This window comes from Gymnogyps californianus, chromosome 3 (genome assembly GCF_018139145.2).
Source record: "Gymnogyps californianus isolate 813 chromosome 3, ASM1813914v2, whole genome shotgun sequence".
Classification (NCBI taxonomy): domain Eukaryota; kingdom Metazoa; phylum Chordata; class Aves; order Accipitriformes; family Cathartidae; genus Gymnogyps; species Gymnogyps californianus.
Window position 1 is genome coordinate 92,499,061 of NC_059473.1, and position 20,101 is coordinate 92,519,161.

Below are 20,101 nucleotides of genomic sequence, written 5' to 3' on the forward strand. Positions count from 1 at the left end.
AATCCAGAAGACAGTAGAATATAACTTGCTTAGACTTTATTAAAATTTTAATTGGTATCAGTTAAAATAAGTCCTGAGAATTTATGTGTAAATTACTGAATTACATGTTTTGTTCAAACCAACAAATAGTTTTCATTTCAGAGAAGAATTCCCACAGTTTCTACCTTTAAACTGATTCCTGCAGTTACGTGGAAATCTACCCTTGGATTTCAGTAGAAGATACTGGGGTCTGGTGAACATTTTAGTTTGTTTTTAAACAAACCAAAACAAAATCAAATCAAAAGGTGAAATTAAAAGCATTTTCTTCAATTTTTGGACATGCTTAAAACTCTTTGAAGTAGACTGCAGAAACAGAAGGAAAAAATTTGCTAATGAGCTAAAAAGAAATCTCATACAAGCAGAAAAATCTCTCTTTTTTCTAGATTTATATATTATCTTGTTCAAGAAAGGATTTACATCACTATATTAACTTGTTCAGACCATTCTGCACTTTCCAATCATTCAGAAAAGAGTCTTCATTCTCCTACTGCTAGCTACACAGTGGAGAGGAAATGGCAGTCGTAACTATCAGGATGGTTAGTTCATCACGCATTCCGGGGCTACCCAAGGAAGACAAATACCAGGATCACCCGTGAGCAGTAGGAAACACTGGAGATTAGAGCTTCACTGACAGAAAAGTTATTCAGTTCTCTGAGCTGCTCTTGTCTGTTGCCCTCCTTCTTTCATATTTAAGAGAAGTTTGCCAGGTTGCAATACTAGAGTGACTTTGGGTTTACCTTCAGAGTATTGCACCAAAATCCAAACAGGGAAAGTATGAAAATCTCCAGAATGCTGTCTGTGAAGCACTTGGCCATCCAACCAAGCATGTTAAAGTCTTATCTGAGACAATATGATAGCTATTGTATAGCTGAGGGCAAAACCACAATAATTTTAGTGGAAGTGTCTAAAAATCAGTATTGTACGTGACAAAAAAATTGCCCAGCTATCTCACATAGGCATACAGTTATTAAAAAAAAGGTATACATCTAGATAAAATTTGAGTAGCAAAGAGAACACATTGGGGAGCTTGACATTCCATGGAAACACTTGGGATTTTCTTATACTCCTCCTTTCAACAACAACAGCAAACTGAGTAGACTAGCAATAATGAAGTCACCAATCATGTGATCATGTTCATAGGTCCCTTTATGCAATTTGACCAGTAAGTACCATTTTTACTGGAACTTCTAAGTTGCTTCTAAGGTATCACCCTTTACACATGAAGAGCCCTTGCTTTGCAGGCAGTGTGGATCTGTATACCAAAAGCCGAGTACTTCTTGTGGCACATCAAAAAATTCACACAAAACAAAACAAAACATTTAAGACAACATTTAATTTTCAAACCCATCTATGTTAAATATATCCATTCCACTTTAAAAAACCTTACCATTCAGGACACAGAAATAGCTACTATTTCTGCATTCAGAGAGGGCTTCTTTTTAAAAAAAGAACCAGACACAAATTCATACTATACTACTGGAACCATCAAGTACCAAAAAGGGTATATTTTATTACTACTTACCACTGAAGAAATTCCATTCACTACTTTAAATGAGTCATAAACTTCATAATTTAAATTGGTTGCCATCCTTGCCAGAACTCAAAACCAGAAAGAGAACTGCAGTCGTATTCACAAGCACCTACTAAATTACTGATGTAGCAAGATGCAAAATGAAGAAAGTCTTTAAGCAAAAGCAATCCATTTCTAACAAATTTCACAAGTTAATTTGAAAAATATTCCAATACACTGACTTAAAAAGTCCATTTAATTAATACAAAAATACATAAAACCAACAAAAGCATAGTCTTCTCAAAGGGAGCAGGATAGGAAGACAAAAAAAAAAAAAAGACAGACAAAAAGAAAGAAAGAGAGAAATGTAACTACTTAACCACATACCTGCGCAATCCTAAATCAAGCTGAGCCTCATCACTGATAAGTTCTGCCTCACTCTGGGCAATTCTCATTGCAAGTTCATGATCACGACGTTCCTGTTCAAGCACTGCCTGGTGCTGGGTTTCCTCTTCTCGTTCTCTAGCTAGTTGAGCTTCAATTTCAGCCTGTTTTATAAAAACACACCTTTAACCTTATCCAATCAAAACCAAAATGCTACATTAGCAAATGGTTAGAAAAATACGCCAAGTAGTATACTTATAGCTTTCAAAACATGCAAAATTTACAGACCTGAAAAAGTAACAGCATTAGTATGTAGTTTGACCCAAGAAAAACAGAACAGCTACAGATTACATCTTGGTTTTCATATAGTTTATCAAATCATTATTGTCCACCACTTGTATTACCTTTTCAATTAAAGTGCCAATTAATTATTCCTTATTTAAAAAACACATGAAGCTTTTTGTTAGCTATTACGAAAATTAGACTTCAAAAGTTTTTTGAATCATTAAAACTCAGATGATACAGAGCAATATGGTTACATAGCACTAACACAATACTCCCTTGGTATTCTGCACTTGGCATTATAGGATTTTGCAACAGGCATTGCTTTGCATATAGGTCCGTGGTTCATTTTGAAAAGGGATCAAGACAAACACTGGAATGCTCTGTGGGCCTGATCTGGCTTTGAATTTAAGCAAATGGTAAAATTCCGACTTACTGCAACGCAGAAGCAATCTGGATACACTGCCTCTGCAAAGCAAAACTATAATTCCAGTTTACCATCATAATTTAACAAAGGGTCTTGCACACACAGTAAGTAAAATGTGACCATCCAATTCATACTTCTGAAAGTCATACACACCAAGTCTTAGCAGTGCCTTTCTTGGTGCCCAAAAGTCAACAAAGGAGACTAAGTCACTTCCCACTCATCATCATGAATTTGCACCACTAAAGCAGTGCAGTAACACCAGTGACTTTACCCTATGAATCCCATTTTAGACTAGCTGATAGTAACAACCAGCAGGAAGAGAGATAATGAGTAACTAACTGTATGTAGAAGAAAGAAATACCCTACTGGATTATATATCTGCTTTGTATCCAAACACAGCGTTTCTGTAAAAGTGTAAATTGCATTCTGCATTGCAGATATCCACATCTCAGAAACAAAGAAACATAAATAAAGACAATCCCTAGAGATGCTCATAGTCCTGGCAGACCAAGTTTTTAAGCCTTCTGGCAACAGGCCATCTTGCTTCCTCAGTGGACAAAGTTTAATCCATTTAAACTGTCCCTGAATGGAAACTTATCCTATGAATTTCTCACAAAACACTAGGCACATCTGCAATGGTCTCCAAGCAATGATTTAGAGACTAGCCAAACAGCAGCTTACTCTTTTTAATGTTTAACTTCTGCAAGCTGGTAGTGCTTATTATTCTGATACAGGTGACAGACCCAATAACAACAGGAAAGATTCATTTTTCATCAGTTAGGCTATAGTTTCTCTGTTAGTTCCAGTGACTTGTTTATCAAGAACAAGGGTGAGGTGATAGAAAAGAGTATGCAGACACTAGGAGGATAAGCAGTGCTAGGCTAACTCCAGGGATAACAAGATACAGGAGAAAAATTCTGCTTCTGATTAATCATGGACAAGGCTTAAAACAGTCTGTAAACATCAGTGACCACGGCTACAACTGCACCTACAGAGAAGGTTTTTCTCTCTGAGACTGCTCTCCCAGGTCACACAGGCAATCTCCAAGACAAGAGGAAAACAAGGGTATAGGGTCCAAACACACCTCAGAATAAGAGTTCATGATGGGATCAGTAAGAAGTGTCAGGAATCAAGAGGGAGGGGTGGAGGAGCAGGGTTTGAACTGCATGTATTTATTCTACATGAATGTAGCCAAAGGGGCTACTAGAGACAGCCCTGTATCCTCTCATTATTACCAATATTCTGAAAGTGTTTACAGTTAAGCTGGTACATGACCCAGCCTGAGTCCAGATGTGACTTCTAGTAAAAGAGTGCCAAACTTGCCTGACATGGAACATCTGCAAAAACTTCAAAGGCTAAACTGGGATTCTCCAGTGTTGTGTATTTTTAATTTTAAAATAACTTTAAAAACCCTTTAAAAACAAATGCACCTGTACTCAGAAGACCTGAACCTGCATGTGAACTAGAAATAGGTGATCTGTCTTGGGATGCCCTAATCATGATTTTCGCCTTACATTTACTACTAAAGGAACACGGCTGAATGACTCTGAGACATGCATTTATAAAATGAAGCCATTAAGACTCAATGGAGAACCTAAGCTGTGAAAAAGATTTTAAAAAAAATTAAAAAAAAATAAAAAAACCCACAACAACAAAAACCCCAAAACCCACACACAGCTAAAACATTAACCTGAATACGCTTTTCTTCCTCTTCCCTCTTTTTCCTCTCTTCCTCTTCCTGTTTTCTCTTTGCCTCAATCTCAGATTTCCTATTACAAAAGAGGAGGAGGAAATGAAAACATGTTATTATGATGCAAGTGAACAAGAGATATGAAAGCATCTTCCATAAAACTGAATGGTAATCCAGAAGTCAGTACAGTCCTGCTGACAGGACACTACATGTAAAGTCAAGAAACCTTCCAAGTCCGTCTGTATTTCCAGCGGCATCATATCATTTCTTCCATACTCTATTCTGACTACACTTACCTGTAAATCACTGGGAAAGGAAACGTTTTAACATGGCATAGCACACCAGGAGTACAATCCAAGTGGCTCTCTTTAAGCACAGGAGTACTAAAAACGACCTCATTAAAGTGCCTTTCTTATTTTCTTCTCATTCTATAACCAGCAACTTATTCAAGACTCACAGACGTCTTTCCTCTTCTTCCCTTCTCCGTTGTTTTTCTTCTTCTTCACGTCTCTTCCTTTCTTTTTCCATTTCCTCCTGGATGCGTCGTAGCCTCTCTGCTTCCTCCTCTTGCTGTTTCTTCTTTTGCAGTGCACTCAGAAGCTGCTCTGAGCTTCTAACTAGAGCGTCATATTCTTTCTGTATCTGTTCCCTAGTCATTATAGTGGTCTGCGAAATGAAATAATAAGAGGGGATTATATTCTTTTACATTGGTACTTCACTTTTAAAAAATGTATATTGAAAAAATATTAAGGGAAATGAGAGCATTGAGCAGTATAATTAAATTATATATACACTTCAGGGTGCGGGAGCTTGAGCACATCCTTCCCTTTCTTCCTAAAATCCTGGGGATCCATTACTCTCCTCTCATATAAAACCATAAAAGTAATCTCCATTTTATCACTGAAATTAAACATAACTTCTCTTTAAAACATGCCGTCATTTTTTAAACCTTGCAGTTTTAAGCAACAGAAATTAATTCTTACCATGCTAAGATGAAAACTAACGGCCTCCTATGTGCATTTCGTATCACGTTCTTAGCTGACATAGTGGTTATTTACAGCTCTGCCTTTTATGTCATAGCACAGAATAGTTTTTACTATGTGTGCTAGCACTCAGAAGAAGTATTGGACTGTGCTGTGACTTTTTTTAAAAAAGATAGTAGTAAATAACAGGTTGAAAATACTTAAAACAATAGCCTTTGCTACGTATGTTTTCAAGCCTCATTGATAGCTACAATTTAATTTCATTTTACAATTCACATTGATGTATGCTAATAAAACTGTGATATGGGGTGTTTGCTGACCTTTTCTGAGGCTGTATCATGATGGTAATCAAATTATCTTATTTTTATTAGAAAAGAGAACTATAAGTTGACAGGTTAACTCTATCAACTTTTCAACTGTGATTTTAAATAGAAAAATCTTAATATTGTACACTAAGCAAGCTATAATTTTGCATGAAACAAAAATTCAACATATCAAATTTTTTCTAACGTTAATAAATCCCAGTGTGGTTTCATTCTGTCTGTGTGCTTTTGTGGTAAGAAATTGAGAACTACATACCCTGAAGCATAATCAGCAAGCTGAATTCTCTTTACTACCAAGTCTGAAAAAAGCCTCATAACTGGAATATAAATCTCTTCACTCTGTGATAAATACTTGTACTTTTCAGCCCTGATTAATTTAAAACATTGCTAATGTGCATTAATCCAATAATAAAAGCAACAAGCAAATTATTAACAACACTTGTCTCACAATATCAACATGCATTTTTGCTTTAAATTCTCCAGCGCCAATTCTGAAACACAGATAGTAATACCAAAGTCTAGACGTATGCACCCAGTTTTAGGATTAACTTCAGTTACATTCACAAATAATTTTAAACAGGATTTACCCAGTGCCTCTGAAAATTAAGACCTCTATATTAAAATGTCTTTTCTATTAAGAAAAATACATTGGACTTCTACTTTACATTAAGTTTTTAAAAGATTCCAGTAATAAGAAACTGTTTCTCTGATTATTATCATACCTTAATTTTGGTCATTGAAGCATCAATAGAATACTCCAGCTCCTTGACCTGTTTGCTTGTCTCTGCCTTCCCCTCCTTCAGAGCACTTACTACTTCATTAAATTTATCCAGTCTCTTCTTCAGCGTACGCACTTTTATCAGGCCATCAATGCTGTGAAGGTAAGACAGTTTATTTGTATCTTGAGATGTTTTTACAAGGTGATCTTTTTAGAACTACCACTAATCACTCACTTTAAAGAGGTAAATAAGGGAGACAAGTTATGCCTTCTGATAAAACTCACCCTCTTTTTTTGAAATTCAAACATTATCACATGAAGTAACTAAGCAATGGAGCCTTTTGCAAACAATAATTAAAACTGATTGGCAGACGGTGACTAAAAATGAAAAAAATAATTTTTATTTTGAGAATTAACATGCGTTGTTCCCCCCGCCCCGGTAACAAATCATTACTATCTACTAGAGGATTTGACTGGAGTGGATAAAGGTTGAGTTGTGCCACTTACTCAAAAACCAATAATGGGACTGAATCAGATAAAACTTAACCACATAGCAGGGAACCCAGTCATTAGACCCCACAGGTCAAAAAAAAAAGTCTGGGGAAAGAAGAGTCCAGGAAAACTTGGAGCTTTTTAAAGAATCAAGACTGAAGGCCACACATACAAGTTACAACTCTGCAGAGACAGTCTTCCCAGAAAGAAATCACTGAACTGGGATTCAGGAAAACAACACACAAAAAGTAGAAACTAAATCAAATCATTAAATATGAGTACAGAACAGCTTAAAAATATAGGGACATGGTCAGAAATGCCAAGGTACAAAATGAAACATAACTATCAAAGGACGTAACAGAAAACATTTTGTAAGAACCCCACTATTAAAGAACGGAGGGTTGGATGTCTATCAAAGAACAAAAAGGTGTCAGCAGAGTGTTTTTGACCTAAGTGTTTTTTCCATCAGTATTCCATGCAGTCAGATTAAAGCTAATAGAATTACTTAATTTCAAGAAGAGACAAGACAGACAGAACACACAATTATTTTTAAGATAAAAAAGAAAAGGGGCCTATAAAGGAAGGTGTGAATGGGTAAAGGACAAAAATTAATGAGCTTAAATTTAATTTAGAGAGACTTAACTAAGGATTTCTAATAACTAGGCTATCACTGAAGGATTTTATGAACAAAGAGCTAAACAAACATCTCTTAGGAAAGGTTCAGATTTAGTCTATTCATCCTTGGGAAGAGAGGAGGAACACGGCACCTCTCAAAGTCTCTTTCAGTCGTACGTAGCAACATTCTATGGCTTCAGATACATTTAGTCAAGCATAGTAGATCTCCTCTTTACATTCGCAAGAAAATATTATTAAAAATCCATTTTCTTCAACTAAGGAATATCCTCTTACCGTGGTTTGTGCTTTCTCTTGCAAAGCCACATACGAATAGTCTTTTGTATTTTAATGCAGGCACTGGCTCGATATTTTATCTTATTTTTCACTGTAAACACACAGAAGATACTGAATCTCAATGGTTTATACAATTTAACACAACTCCTATATTACTCACATACTTGATGGCTCAAAACTGTATGTAGACTATATGTGCTTGAGAGCTACGTCTATACTCCAACCACAACACTTAAGACAGAGCAGACAACAGAATTCACAATCCTGAGCCAGGCATAGAGTCTCGCACCCAAAACAGGAAGAATTAAGCACGTGCACAATCGCACACATGCACCCCCGTCCCCAGATTCACAGACATCAGTAACCTCAGTGAAAAGTCACTGGACCTAGCAAGAAGGAAATGCTCAGCTCAAAGTCTAAGTCCTGCGCTGAAGGGTAATCAAGTAGCCAATACCTGCTAGAGATAATAAAGTGGCTGCAACTTTGCTGAGCATTTCTCTGCAATACTGAAATGAAAGAACACAAAACAAAACCTCCAGCTGTTGTTGTTCTAATACAGTCTTCATCTAAAGACTCAAATGATTGGGACCAGGAGGCAAGTTAAACAGAGAATAATGTCAAGGCACAGGCACAATGCGTGCTGAGTAGCTCAGAAGCGCAACAATAAATGCAGTTTTTACGTATCTACTAGAGGAAGCATAGATGCCTAAGGATCCATGCTGCCTTTAGTCATCAGCTGAGCACATGGTTTGTGAACACAGTGATATTTAACTACTGGACTTAGACGATCACAAAGATGCACTCTACTTTTTGTGTATCTATTTCAGCTTTATTCTGGGGATAAAATTATCTTCTAATTTCCCATAAAACACTAAAAAAAAGTAAGGCACATCAAACCAGCATATTATTTCCCCGGGGTTCTACTTTTTGGACACAGTGACAGACTTTCTGTCCTATCTTTCTGAAAAATAGACTAAACAGTATAAATTTGTAGGTCAAAAACATGATTTTAGTGTCACAATTTCTGATGTCTAAAACCTATATGATAAGAATTCATAAATTCTATTTGCCCCAGTGTAAACAGCAGCAAATAGTATCCAATCAGTGACAGACACAGATGTCACGACTGTGCTGGCCCAAATGCACAGCCATAAGACATGAGGCCTTTATGCTTTTCTTCCCCATCTTAATGTATACTTTCTACCCTCCATGTTGTTATAGATCCCTGACATCCTGCATCAGACCTTTCCCCATCTCCCAAACATCTTTACTGAAGCACACCACAAGCACCAATGTCTATTCCACACCGCCTCACTCCTACTCTGCACAGTAAAGTGGGCAGGCCAAGCACTTAGAAACTGCATATAAATAGTGACAGGCATTTATTTGCTGATCAGCAGTAATTGCTGGAGCGGAGATGTTTGCCCCGTAACTCGCGTCAGTGCTTTCAAACCTGCAGCTTCTGTCTGGAGGTGACAACCTCTGTGCAGGCACTTCCCAGAACTAAATGACTCTATGTTGTCAGCTGAGAGCTGAACTACTGTTCTTTCCTGCCGATGTAGAATTCTCTCCCCTGCAAGACCTGTGATAGCTAGTTATTTCTGTGCAAGCGTTTACCCAGGCTTCAGTAAGCACCCAAGCAGACTGGACACGGGAGATTGGTGGTGGGCTGTATGTCCCACTTTGAAAAACCTCTGCTCTAAGCTGCCCTATATGTACCTAACATAAAGCATAAAAAAAATCTCACCAACCTTGAAATCAATTACTCAGACTTTAATATGTAACCATCTGCTATACACGTCCTTGGCCACATTTCAAGGTGATAATAATTGCTTTGCTATGTTTTTAACAAACATTTTGATTTAATAAAACATAAAATACGTACATTTAATCACCGAGAGAGAACACCATTGAACTTTTTTCCAACGACTGCAGATAAGCCAGCGATTCACTCGTTTAACTAGCTCTGCTAAGTGATCCGGATCAGACTTCATTATCTGATCAAACTCTGCAAACTTTAATTTAAAAAAAAAAAAAAAAAAAGTTTTACAAATTAGGAGAACAGAGAGTGTTAGACATTATTATTTAAGAGCATGTTGAGTTAAAAAGGTAGAATATTTTTAATGTAAACTGTATGTCATCATTATATCAGCTTTCAATTAATTTAAGCGAGCAGGTGTCTGGCATCACTTTATTCTTTCACGATAACAGAAATGACTACTGGGGTTTTTTGTTTGTTTAACTGATGTGCAACAGCATTTTGAATAATCCAACCATTTATTAATCACTAAAAATATTTATTGCCAAATTTTTTAAAAATTAATTGTTTCTCTACATCCTGAACACTTACTCTGGCCTTCAACAACTTCAAGACACCTCTAATTCTGTATCTGGGAAAAAATAAAGCCCTGAAAGCACTGCTCAATTTTTAACCTTTGTATAAGAGTCCAGCTAAAGGCAACGTTTTCTGAAAATCCTGCACTTCTACTTTTCAGTAATTATGACAGTAAGAACATTCTTCTGGAACTACAATAATTTTCCTTTCTAGTCACAACAGCTCCCTACTTCATCTCCTTTCTCTGCACAGAAGCAGCGATGCTCAGAATCACAGAAAGAGATTTCAGCTATAAATAGATTTTACTAGAAAATATTTTTTCTTTGCTCTGACTTGCTCTTTTTAATAGTCAACATAAGTCTTAAGCGACTGGTAGAACATCTGGGAATACAAACATTGCACTAGGAATACAGCAGCATCAGCAACAAGACTATGAAACCAATTATATCAGTATTAATACTGATTTTTTTCATAGAAAATGAACAGTATTTAAAAAAAACCCTGGGCAACCTTATTTAAGTTGGCCACACTCGTGGTGAACAATGTCACCTTCAGTAGGTCCTTTCCAACTGAAGTTATTCTAAGATTCACATTCATGAACTCCAAGACAAACATTACCTTGCCAGGTCTAAAAAACACCTTGGTTAGCCCAAACTTGTAATCATTTTCATTCAGTCCCAAGGCTTTAAATAGTGCCTGAAACACAGAAAACAATTAGGATTATTTATATAGCCTCATTCAAAAAAAAACCCCAAAAAGTTCAAAAAACACCCCTACCCCACCCCCCACCCCCAATATATTTTCTGTCCTGGATGATACAGAAGAAGAATTAATTTCTTTCTTACCTTGCAAAAGAGCCTAGGATCCAGTCGAGCCAATTTTTCAGGCAAGTATTTCTTGTACATATTATATAGTTCATGAAAGGAAGCTCGTGAAGGGAAACCACCTTGCATCAAATCCAGAACTGACACCATTCCTAAATTCATAGAAACACATGCACAAAAGCTGGTATCAGTAAAATGCAAATGAAGCAGGGATTTTTATGATAACCAACAGTTTATGACATAAGACTCAAAGACATTGTTCAGAGACTAAACCACAAAGTTCAGCTGGGACCTGATCCAGCCTCTAACATTTCTTGATCATGTGGTCATTCACAAAAAGTTAATACTGAACAGATGAGAAGAGCCCATACAATTTTCTACCTATTTGAGAGGTAACACCCAATCATGGAGAGGATTTTTTTCCTAATATTTCTCCTAAATATTTTTTTCTTTTTAGCAGACTTGACATTTTCATTTTTAAAGAAAAAAAAAAAAAACCACCAACAAATAATGCCCAACCAGGCTTTTATTTTCATCATGTCAATGATATTTTCGAGATGTGGTGCAGATGCAACGTCAAATACATATGCAGTGGTAGAACATTTAGTGTACTTGCAGTACTAGGTACTAGCTGCTAAGATGTAATTTTAATGTCCCGAATACTGTTACTACATTTTGGCCGCAACTAGGACATCAGTAAAGCACAGACACAAAGTCAGTAAAAGGTTCAAATTACTTCAAGCAGCACAGGCCATGCCAGTTTTTGCCCGCTGCTTTACATAACCCTATCAACAGATTTTGCGTATAAGTTTTTAAGTTAGCCCTTAAATTGTGGTTGCTGTCTTTAAACTTAATCTTTTGCATATTTGCTTTCAATGGAAATTGGATTTGTTTACACTAAGTCTTTCTTCTTCAAAAAGATTTTATGACGTTACATCCTGCTCTTTTAATATTACATGTTATAATTTTGCTTTACTAGATTAAGCTTCATTTACTGTTGCTAAAGTAAGCACATATGGAAAGGTGAGCTTGTAAGACTACTGTAAAACATTGCAGTTGTTGGGGGGGGAGTTAATTTGGTTTTTTTTTTTCCTCTCCGACATGCCAAATGCTGTTAACCTGAAGAAACCTACCACTAATGATGTTAATGGAATTCTAATTGCTGAAAAGTTGTTAAGCTTTTGCAATGATAACATGACACGTTAAATATGTGGGCTTGTCAAAACATCAGCTGCAGAACCTGGAAGTATCCTGACTTCAAAAGGAGAAAAAATTAAGCACAAGGTACTAAAAGTACAAAAATACAGAAAAGGGAAAAAAAATATATATTGAAGTACTTTGATGAATAAACACCCTATGAAGAACAACAATAACAGTACTCTAATTCCCAAACAAGCAGTTCCTTCCACTGTTCAGTGGGGCATGAGCAAAACTGCTAATATTCACTCTTTAAAATAAAGCTGTAAAATTGGAAAGCGCCTAGCATTTCAAAAATAATGAAAACGCAGCATTGCAATTTGTAGTATACAAAGCAACAGGAAAGACTATGCTGAAGTGCCCTCGCTGGAAGTTCAGCTCCAAATGAAATTAACAGTGGTATAAAGAAATTTTGAAAAAGTAAAACAATATTATTCAACTCTATCATAGTATCTATAAAATCAAAGAAAACAGGTGTGTTTCAATTATTAGATATCTCAGCTAATACTGACTGCCTCTAAATGCACACAGGAGTTTCTACCACTTCAACTGCCACAGTAATTTAAAGGAATTCTATTGTTCTGGACTGAACTGCTGCCCTATTAACATTGTGGTCAACACAAAGAGGTGGGATTCAGCTCCAGGTCAGGAAACCTAAATTTATGTACCAATATATGGCTACATGGCTTCTTATATATGCACCTAGTGTCTGAACTCTCATTATAATCAATGGAAAAACAGTCGATGGAAATTACATCAACTCTTCTTGCGAAGAAGAGACCTTATGGCTGTTCAGATGAATTATTTCTAGGGATCTATTGACTAAAATGAGAGCTAAGTTACTAAGAATCTAAATAACTGTTCCCAAGGCATAAATAAGCTACCTTCTAGAAAGCAACAGTTCAAGCAAGGAAATATTGCTTCCATCTCACATATTTCAAACTTAGGTCAATCTATAATGCCCAAAGTAATAAACAGAGGGAAAAATATCAGAGGCATACATTACCTGAACACTGAAGCTGAGAGAGGATCTGTCCTCCTTCAAAATGGTGATTTGTCATCTTTAAATTAGGTTTGATACAGCGAATAAAGCTAGACCCCTATTACCAAAAAAGAAGTTAGCAGAATCTACACAGTTTAAACCTCCTGAAATAACATTTAATCATTTAAGAATTATGGGTGGAAAAAAAAGATACAAAATAATAGTATTCTAAAAGAGAAATGCTGACATCTTTTTTCTCTCATAGATCAGCTTTGCACTCTAGCCTTGGTCTTGATGTAACTGATCTCAATGCTCAAGCTATTAATTAGATCCTCAACTTTTGAGCTTTCACTCACTCAACTGTTCTTCTTAACATCAGTACAATCTAATTACGATTTAGCAGTCTAGATTCTACTACCCTCATTATCTTCCACAGTCACATCACCTAAATGCCTCAGTCCTCCAGACTTCACATCAATGAACATGCTACCAGCCTCCTGACATTAGAACCATGCCAGATGAACTTGACCTTCCTTTCTTCTAACTTTTACTTTTTAAAGTTTCTTTTGGCTCATGGCTTCACTCTCCCTTCCTCCATGTTGTTCCAGTCTGCTCCTCTCTTATCACCATGTGTGCTATCTCTACAATTTTGACCACTGCTTTCTCTGACCATTTCACATTCATTAAGGATGACATTTTTGCAGAACACCATCCAATTATTCAGATTTTCCTATAACAGGTGGCTGCTAATGACAACCTACCTTATATACTAAAACAAAACTGGGACTGACAAAACATAGTATTACTCCTCGTTTGCAGCGTCTTCCCTCTTTGTCCAGCTCTCAGCTGAGAGTGAGAGAGCACCTGCCAAGGGAGCTCTATATTAACAATACATCCTCAGTGATGGGTTAGCTAAACTCAGAGTACAGCAAGCCTACACATACTTTTTGCCTGGACTCAGTTCCAGAGTGTTCTGTGTGAAAGAGATCATCTTTCTTTCAGACCAGCCTCATGAGTACAGTAAAATCTTAATGTCCGCTACACTCCAGCACCTGTCCCGTTTGTTTCCCATGTTTTTCCTCCTTTTTCTTTTTTTGACAGAGTATAACCTCATATCTAGAATTGGTTAGAACATGCGGTCAAGAGAAGCAAGAATGTGTTCCTACAACTCCAAGTTCTAAAAAAAAAAAAAAAAAAAAATGGGTATGTTGAACTACATGGAGAATTCCACAAACTATCAAATTACATCAGCTAAATTAGCAAATATTCATTAGGGGAATCAGGTTCTTTGACCATCTGTGCATTTACAGCCTATCACAAAAGTGAAATGAAACATTTTATTTTTAACAGCTTTATGGAATCTGAAAACAGTAATTAATAATAAATTACCATCTGCCTTCTAAATAACATCTCTAAATCTTCTGCAAATTAGTCATCAATGATAACCAGTGAATGGAAGGAAGTAAAAGTGACAAAAAAGGAGATTGCAGCCCAGACAGATTTCATATTGTTTACTCAGATTGTGTAACTTTCATTCTACAATAACTTTTTTAAAGGTGGTGGTGTTTTTTTAAAGTAACTCAATAACCATCACCTGCACACCAAGATATTTCAAACGTGCCACGTAACTGCAAATTCTAAAGCAATTACTTATCACATGTATTATAAGCCATATTGTTGACATAATAGATTATGACTTATGTCAGAAAATTATGAACCTGCATCTGTATATATACTTACAGTACTGTGAAGCTTCTCAAGAAGCAAATTTAACTGAGTCTGTAAAAGAAAACAGGTGTTTCAAGAGTCTGACCATGACAACTACAGAAATATACACACAGAATAGTGGTATAGCATTACTGCATGCATGTTCATTGTTAGTAAATCAGACAGAATTGATAAATCAAACAATCACAAATTTTAACAGACAAAATCATGCCAATGTGCATGAATGGTCCTGAGGAAATTGCTTGTGTCTAATTGTACAACAATACTGTACAGACTAGTTACTACAACATAGTCATCAAAAAAAGGTGCAAGTCCATTTGGGGAAATAAAGGAAATAATGGATAAGTAATAAAATTATAAACAAAATGAGACTGATCAGCAATAATTTAAAAAAAATACACTGAAAATTTGTGAAAGTCCAAATTTAATCTATAACTAGCATATATTTGTATGTTAAATAATTAACAGAGAAAACAGATATGCTCAGGGTTTTCTTGGGTTTTTGAAGCTAAGTCAACATTCAGGTGAATGAATCTGCATAATCTCTTTTTAGTTCCAAACTTCAATTTTTTAATTCTCTGTTGATGACAGTAGACTATAATTTTAAAATCACATTTACTGAGGCTGGATTTAAACATACTGTGATGAGAAAAGACCACAGTCCTATGATTATTTGGAGGCAAGTCTACAGGATCACCAGAGACTTAAGGCTATCAGGGAAAACGAGTTACAGTTGCTACTGAATGTAATTGGTAGGGACTTAAAATATTCCAGAACCACATCAGGAAAACAGCTATACTTTTACTTTACAGATGTGTCTGTTTTACCACATAGATTACTGCTGTACCAGCCTTTCTAGTTTACTACCAAGCTTTAAGTATATAGACTGAAGTCAGACAGAATTTTCTATGTCCTAACATATTCCTCATTTTCTGTACTGGAACCAAAATTGAAAGGATCTGACTTTTGACTAATTTTTTTTTAACCAGATCTTTCAATTACCTTGAATCCAAGAAACCAGATTTGTATGGGCAATATGCGTCACCTACAGCTGCCAGTCGTCCTTCCAGTGGATACAATTGGTTTGGGCTTTTTTTAACTTATCATGGATATGGTTAGAAAGAGAGGAGTGCCACAAGAGGCATGACAAACACTAATAACCTCCTGCTCAGTTCTCATTTACACATACACTCTATATCTCTACTTGAATATAATCTTTATGGTTTTTTAAGTTAGAAATGCTTAATTTTGGAAGGGACAGCCCAATTTCCATCAACAAAATAAATTTCTGCTAGAGGAAAAAAACCCCTTCCTTATACTCTGTGATTTGACAAGAAATAAGCCAGAGCCATTCTCAGGTAAGTTTCACTAATGAAATGATCATATGAATAAAACATATTGCTAAAACTACTGCTCTTTGAATTATCACGATTTAATCCATCATTACCATAGTAAGGTAAAATCATCCCAAAGATTCTTGAGTAGATCTGATGAACTAATTAATCATTATTTCCTCAACTGATTTATGAGAATTAATTTTAATTAGTTATAAGGAAGGGATGTGTGAAGGATTTCATAAAGAGAAGTCCCTGCAACATCATCTAATAATTGATGTAATTAGAAGAATTTGAGACGTGACTGACATACTGACACACTAAGAATTCTTACTCTCAAAGAGATGAAATTTCTACTAAGATAATAGAACTTATTTTGATGTCATCTGAAGTGAAATTTTCAAGGCTATTAGTGTTCATCAGCATGTGTTGTGTCTGGGAAGGTACCACTAAATGAATTACTGGAAGTAACACATACATTCAAAATGCCATGAAACTTGAAAACATTGAAAGAATTATAGATTGATGGGCCAGATCCAAAGAGGACTTTAGTCATGTTCTAGGTGTAGAGGTGAACACCAAAGTCCAAAAGGCAAACCAAAAAGTTCCCCACTCAATTGCTGCTTAACTTAAAAAATACCTCCCTTTTTACTTCAGCCCTCCTTGGACAATGGTATCATTCACATGTCCACATCTATTGGATGTAGGGTGCTAAATCCAAGACAAATTGAAAACCCAGATGGAAGAAAGTGGAAACTATCTCAAAGATCCCACAGTTGGTTTCATTTTGAAAATGCAGTTATAAAAAACAATGGATCCTAGTTTCACCTGCAACAGACTCATGGTTGCAGGCTTGGCTCAGGAGATGGCTTATCTGTATGCAATTCCATTTTTCAGTCTGCCTTCTGATCATGCATTTTATATTAAACCAATTGCTACAGTTTAATTCTACAACCACTATATAATAAGGAGGAGGAAATAATCGTCAGATCAAAATTCAAAGAGAGCAGGCTGCCCAATTCCCAGTTAAATACCAAAACCACTAGCTTACAAGTCAGGCTCTGTCTCCTACTCTTCCTGACGCACCAAAGTTTTATTTTTGGCTACATAACAACCCATCTCCAGAAGGGTACAAGGAGAATCCCCTTTGTCAGACTGACCAATAACTTGGCACTACAGGAAATACAGTAGACATAAAACACTGAATACAGTATAGACCTGAAGCAGAGTACTGCTGCTACACAAAAAGCAAGTGCTGCTACCATATCCTTCCTGTTCTTCAGCCCCTGCATTTTTAGAGAACAGTTCTAATCACTAGCCAAAAAATACGATTATGTAAGAAGGAATTTATCTTGCAGTCTTGATTCAGCACTTAACCTTGACATGGAGCGGAAATGCAGAAACACTCTTCTGCTCTTGGCAGTGCCCCACTCTACAAGAAGGTTTGTGGATTGTCTAAGATACCTGCTTTCCCCAGGGACTGCATAAGGAGTCTAGCTAGGAACATGATGAGGGGTTTTAGGTGCCCTAGGTAAGGTAGCATACCAAAAATGTTGCAGCACTTGACTTGAAGGCATACAAATCCTTCATTGGATCTGGCCCAGATGCGTTGAGAAGAGCTCTTGCTGGAATTGCAGCAGCTCTACCAACAGTAAATCCACGAGATTGAAAAATTTACCTGCAGCCCATGGTTGTGCCTGCTTTTCATCTCTTAATTCCCCTATAGTTCTCTTTCTAGCCATCCTGAGCTGGAATAGTCCAGCTAAAATAAAACTGCTGAATGAGAAAAGGATGCAGAAAACATTTGGAGAGGACAAGGTTTGAAGGTCAGCTTTACAACAAGCAGAAGAAAGGAGAAAATGAGGAGAAGCATCAGATTCAGGTATTGAGAAAGGAAACATTCAGCACAACGAACATCTTTCTGTGAAAGCCATGACTATATTTTAGAAGAGGAAAAACAGTGGTTAGGTTAGGTATTGAGTTTTGAGAATGGCAAACTGTAGCCAATTGATACACTTTCTAGAATGCACAATTAAGACAGGATGGAAGAACACCTTTTGTCACATTTAGAACCTCTTAAAGTCCACAGAATCCAAATTTAGATCTCAAGACTTTAAATCTTTTGAATAAAGACTTCTATGTGGCTTTGCAAAATTCTAACTTAAAAATTACTGTATAGTCTCTGTAAAGACTACTATGAAACATCTTTTTGACAGAAACACATAGCACATAGCTTGAAGATACTGGTTTCTTATAATTCAATAGAAAAAACATCTATTTAACAAAATTTTCTTTGTCTGAATCTCAGTTACCACTAGTTGTCCCAACTTTAGGTTCTACTTATTTCAGGTAACTTAAAAGTGGCATATATTACAAGAAGATAAAATTCTTTGCTATATTATGTTACCTTGAATTTGTTCCCACACTGATGAAACTAAGTTTCCCAGCTTTTTGTTTGGGATCCTTGTTGTTGTTAGTGTTAGATTCAAACAGCTGTCGAACAAACTTGTCCTTGGATTCACATATAAGAGATTCAAGGGACATGTGCAAAGCATCATTGTTTTTTTCCACAAATTGCATCTGAAAAGACAACCCAAGAAATAACAGCACATTTGTTTCACTGCCCCAGTTATTTAAGTCTTAAAGAAAATTAAAGAAAACAAAGTTATATACTTAATTCAAAAATCAGCAAGAATATGTGGGGTAAATATTCATACAGTATTTCAAACAACTTTTCAACTGGACACACAAAACACTAATGACAGAGAGAAAAGATATTCTTAAATTTGAAGGATGTTGTTGGAATCATGAAACCCAAGGTAAGCTTTAGTGCCTTTTAAGAGATCAGCTGTGTTTTTGTCAATGATTATCCTCCTTGTTTTCATTTCCAGCACTCAGCACATCATCACTTGGGAGTTCTGAGAAGCGTAATTATTCACCGCTTGTAATATCACTTAAGATCTGTTGTGAAATGGGAATTAACATGCACACTTTAATTGGTGCATCTACGCGGTTTGGAAAATGAAATGAAAAATGGTTATTTTAGTAGTACTATGACTATTTAAGAACAGTTGATTTAATAAAAGATATTGTCCCTTCCTACAAACCTTACCTCTGGTTTATTTAAATTGGCTCACTAACTTCTAGAAGTTAAGAACAATACATTACACTGAAATTCAGAGATCAAGACACTAGTATCCAATTTCACACTAACAAAATTCTCAATAGCTTTTGGTGCAACTTTAATAGTGACTTTGATATTTATGAACAGAAGAGGCCAAGATTAATTCGAAGAAAATATGAATTTGCCAGATATCCCAAAGAAGGATCTAATGGCGATGAGAATCAAAGGACAAATACAGGCCTCCAAAATTCCCTTGGACTATGAAAACACAAGACTGGAATATGAATATAGCTAGATGAGCATCCTCACCACAAATCAGATTGTGAGAATTGCCACAAGTGCAGTGAGAAAGAGAAACAAGTAACAGGTGAGATACAAAGCAGCTATAGTCCAAAAGTTTTATGGCCCAAGCTAAGTAAGTCCCTCTGAGGAGGGGATAAATTAGGTCAAGCATATTAGCATAGCTCCTGGACCAAAGTTACCTTGTATCTGATTAGCTCTGACAGCAGAGCTTATGTGCTCACATCTGACTCCTCTGTTCCTGAAGACACTCAAAGGTATTATCAATATATCATGATGAGGTACACCGTTAAACGTACAGCACTTGGAACAAATGTGTTCCAATTTTGTTTATTATTTTGATATTGACTCACTGAGTAACCTCAGAAAAATCAGGTAGGTAACACACAGACTTCAATCTTCTTATTTGTAAAATGACCTACAGAATGTGCTTATTTCAAAACAGCACAGCAATCATTATCTTTCTTGGAGTATTTTGAAATAAATAAGTACAAGCCCTTAAAGTACACATTTTCAAATG

The 20,101-nt window shown here is 36.1% G+C and overlaps 1 protein-coding gene across 1 annotated transcript in view; it reads right to left on the reverse strand.

Annotated features, from left to right (window-relative positions):
• MYO6 (myosin VI) overlaps window positions 1–20,101 on the reverse strand; it is an 85,062-nt gene that overhangs the window by 17,907 nt on the left and 47,054 nt on the right. The window contains 12 exon segments of the mRNA XM_050893805.1: window positions 1,937–2,097; window positions 4,333–4,411; window positions 4,790–4,998; window positions 6,361–6,511; window positions 7,758–7,848; window positions 9,643–9,772; window positions 10,711–10,788; window positions 10,938–11,068; window positions 13,120–13,213; window positions 14,836–14,874; window positions 18,565–18,581; window positions 18,584–18,737. Coding sequence (XP_050749762.1) covers window positions 1,937–2,097; window positions 4,333–4,411; window positions 4,790–4,998; window positions 6,361–6,511; window positions 7,758–7,848; window positions 9,643–9,772; window positions 10,711–10,788; window positions 10,938–11,068; window positions 13,120–13,213; window positions 14,836–14,874; window positions 18,565–18,581; window positions 18,584–18,737 — 1,334 coding nt within the window.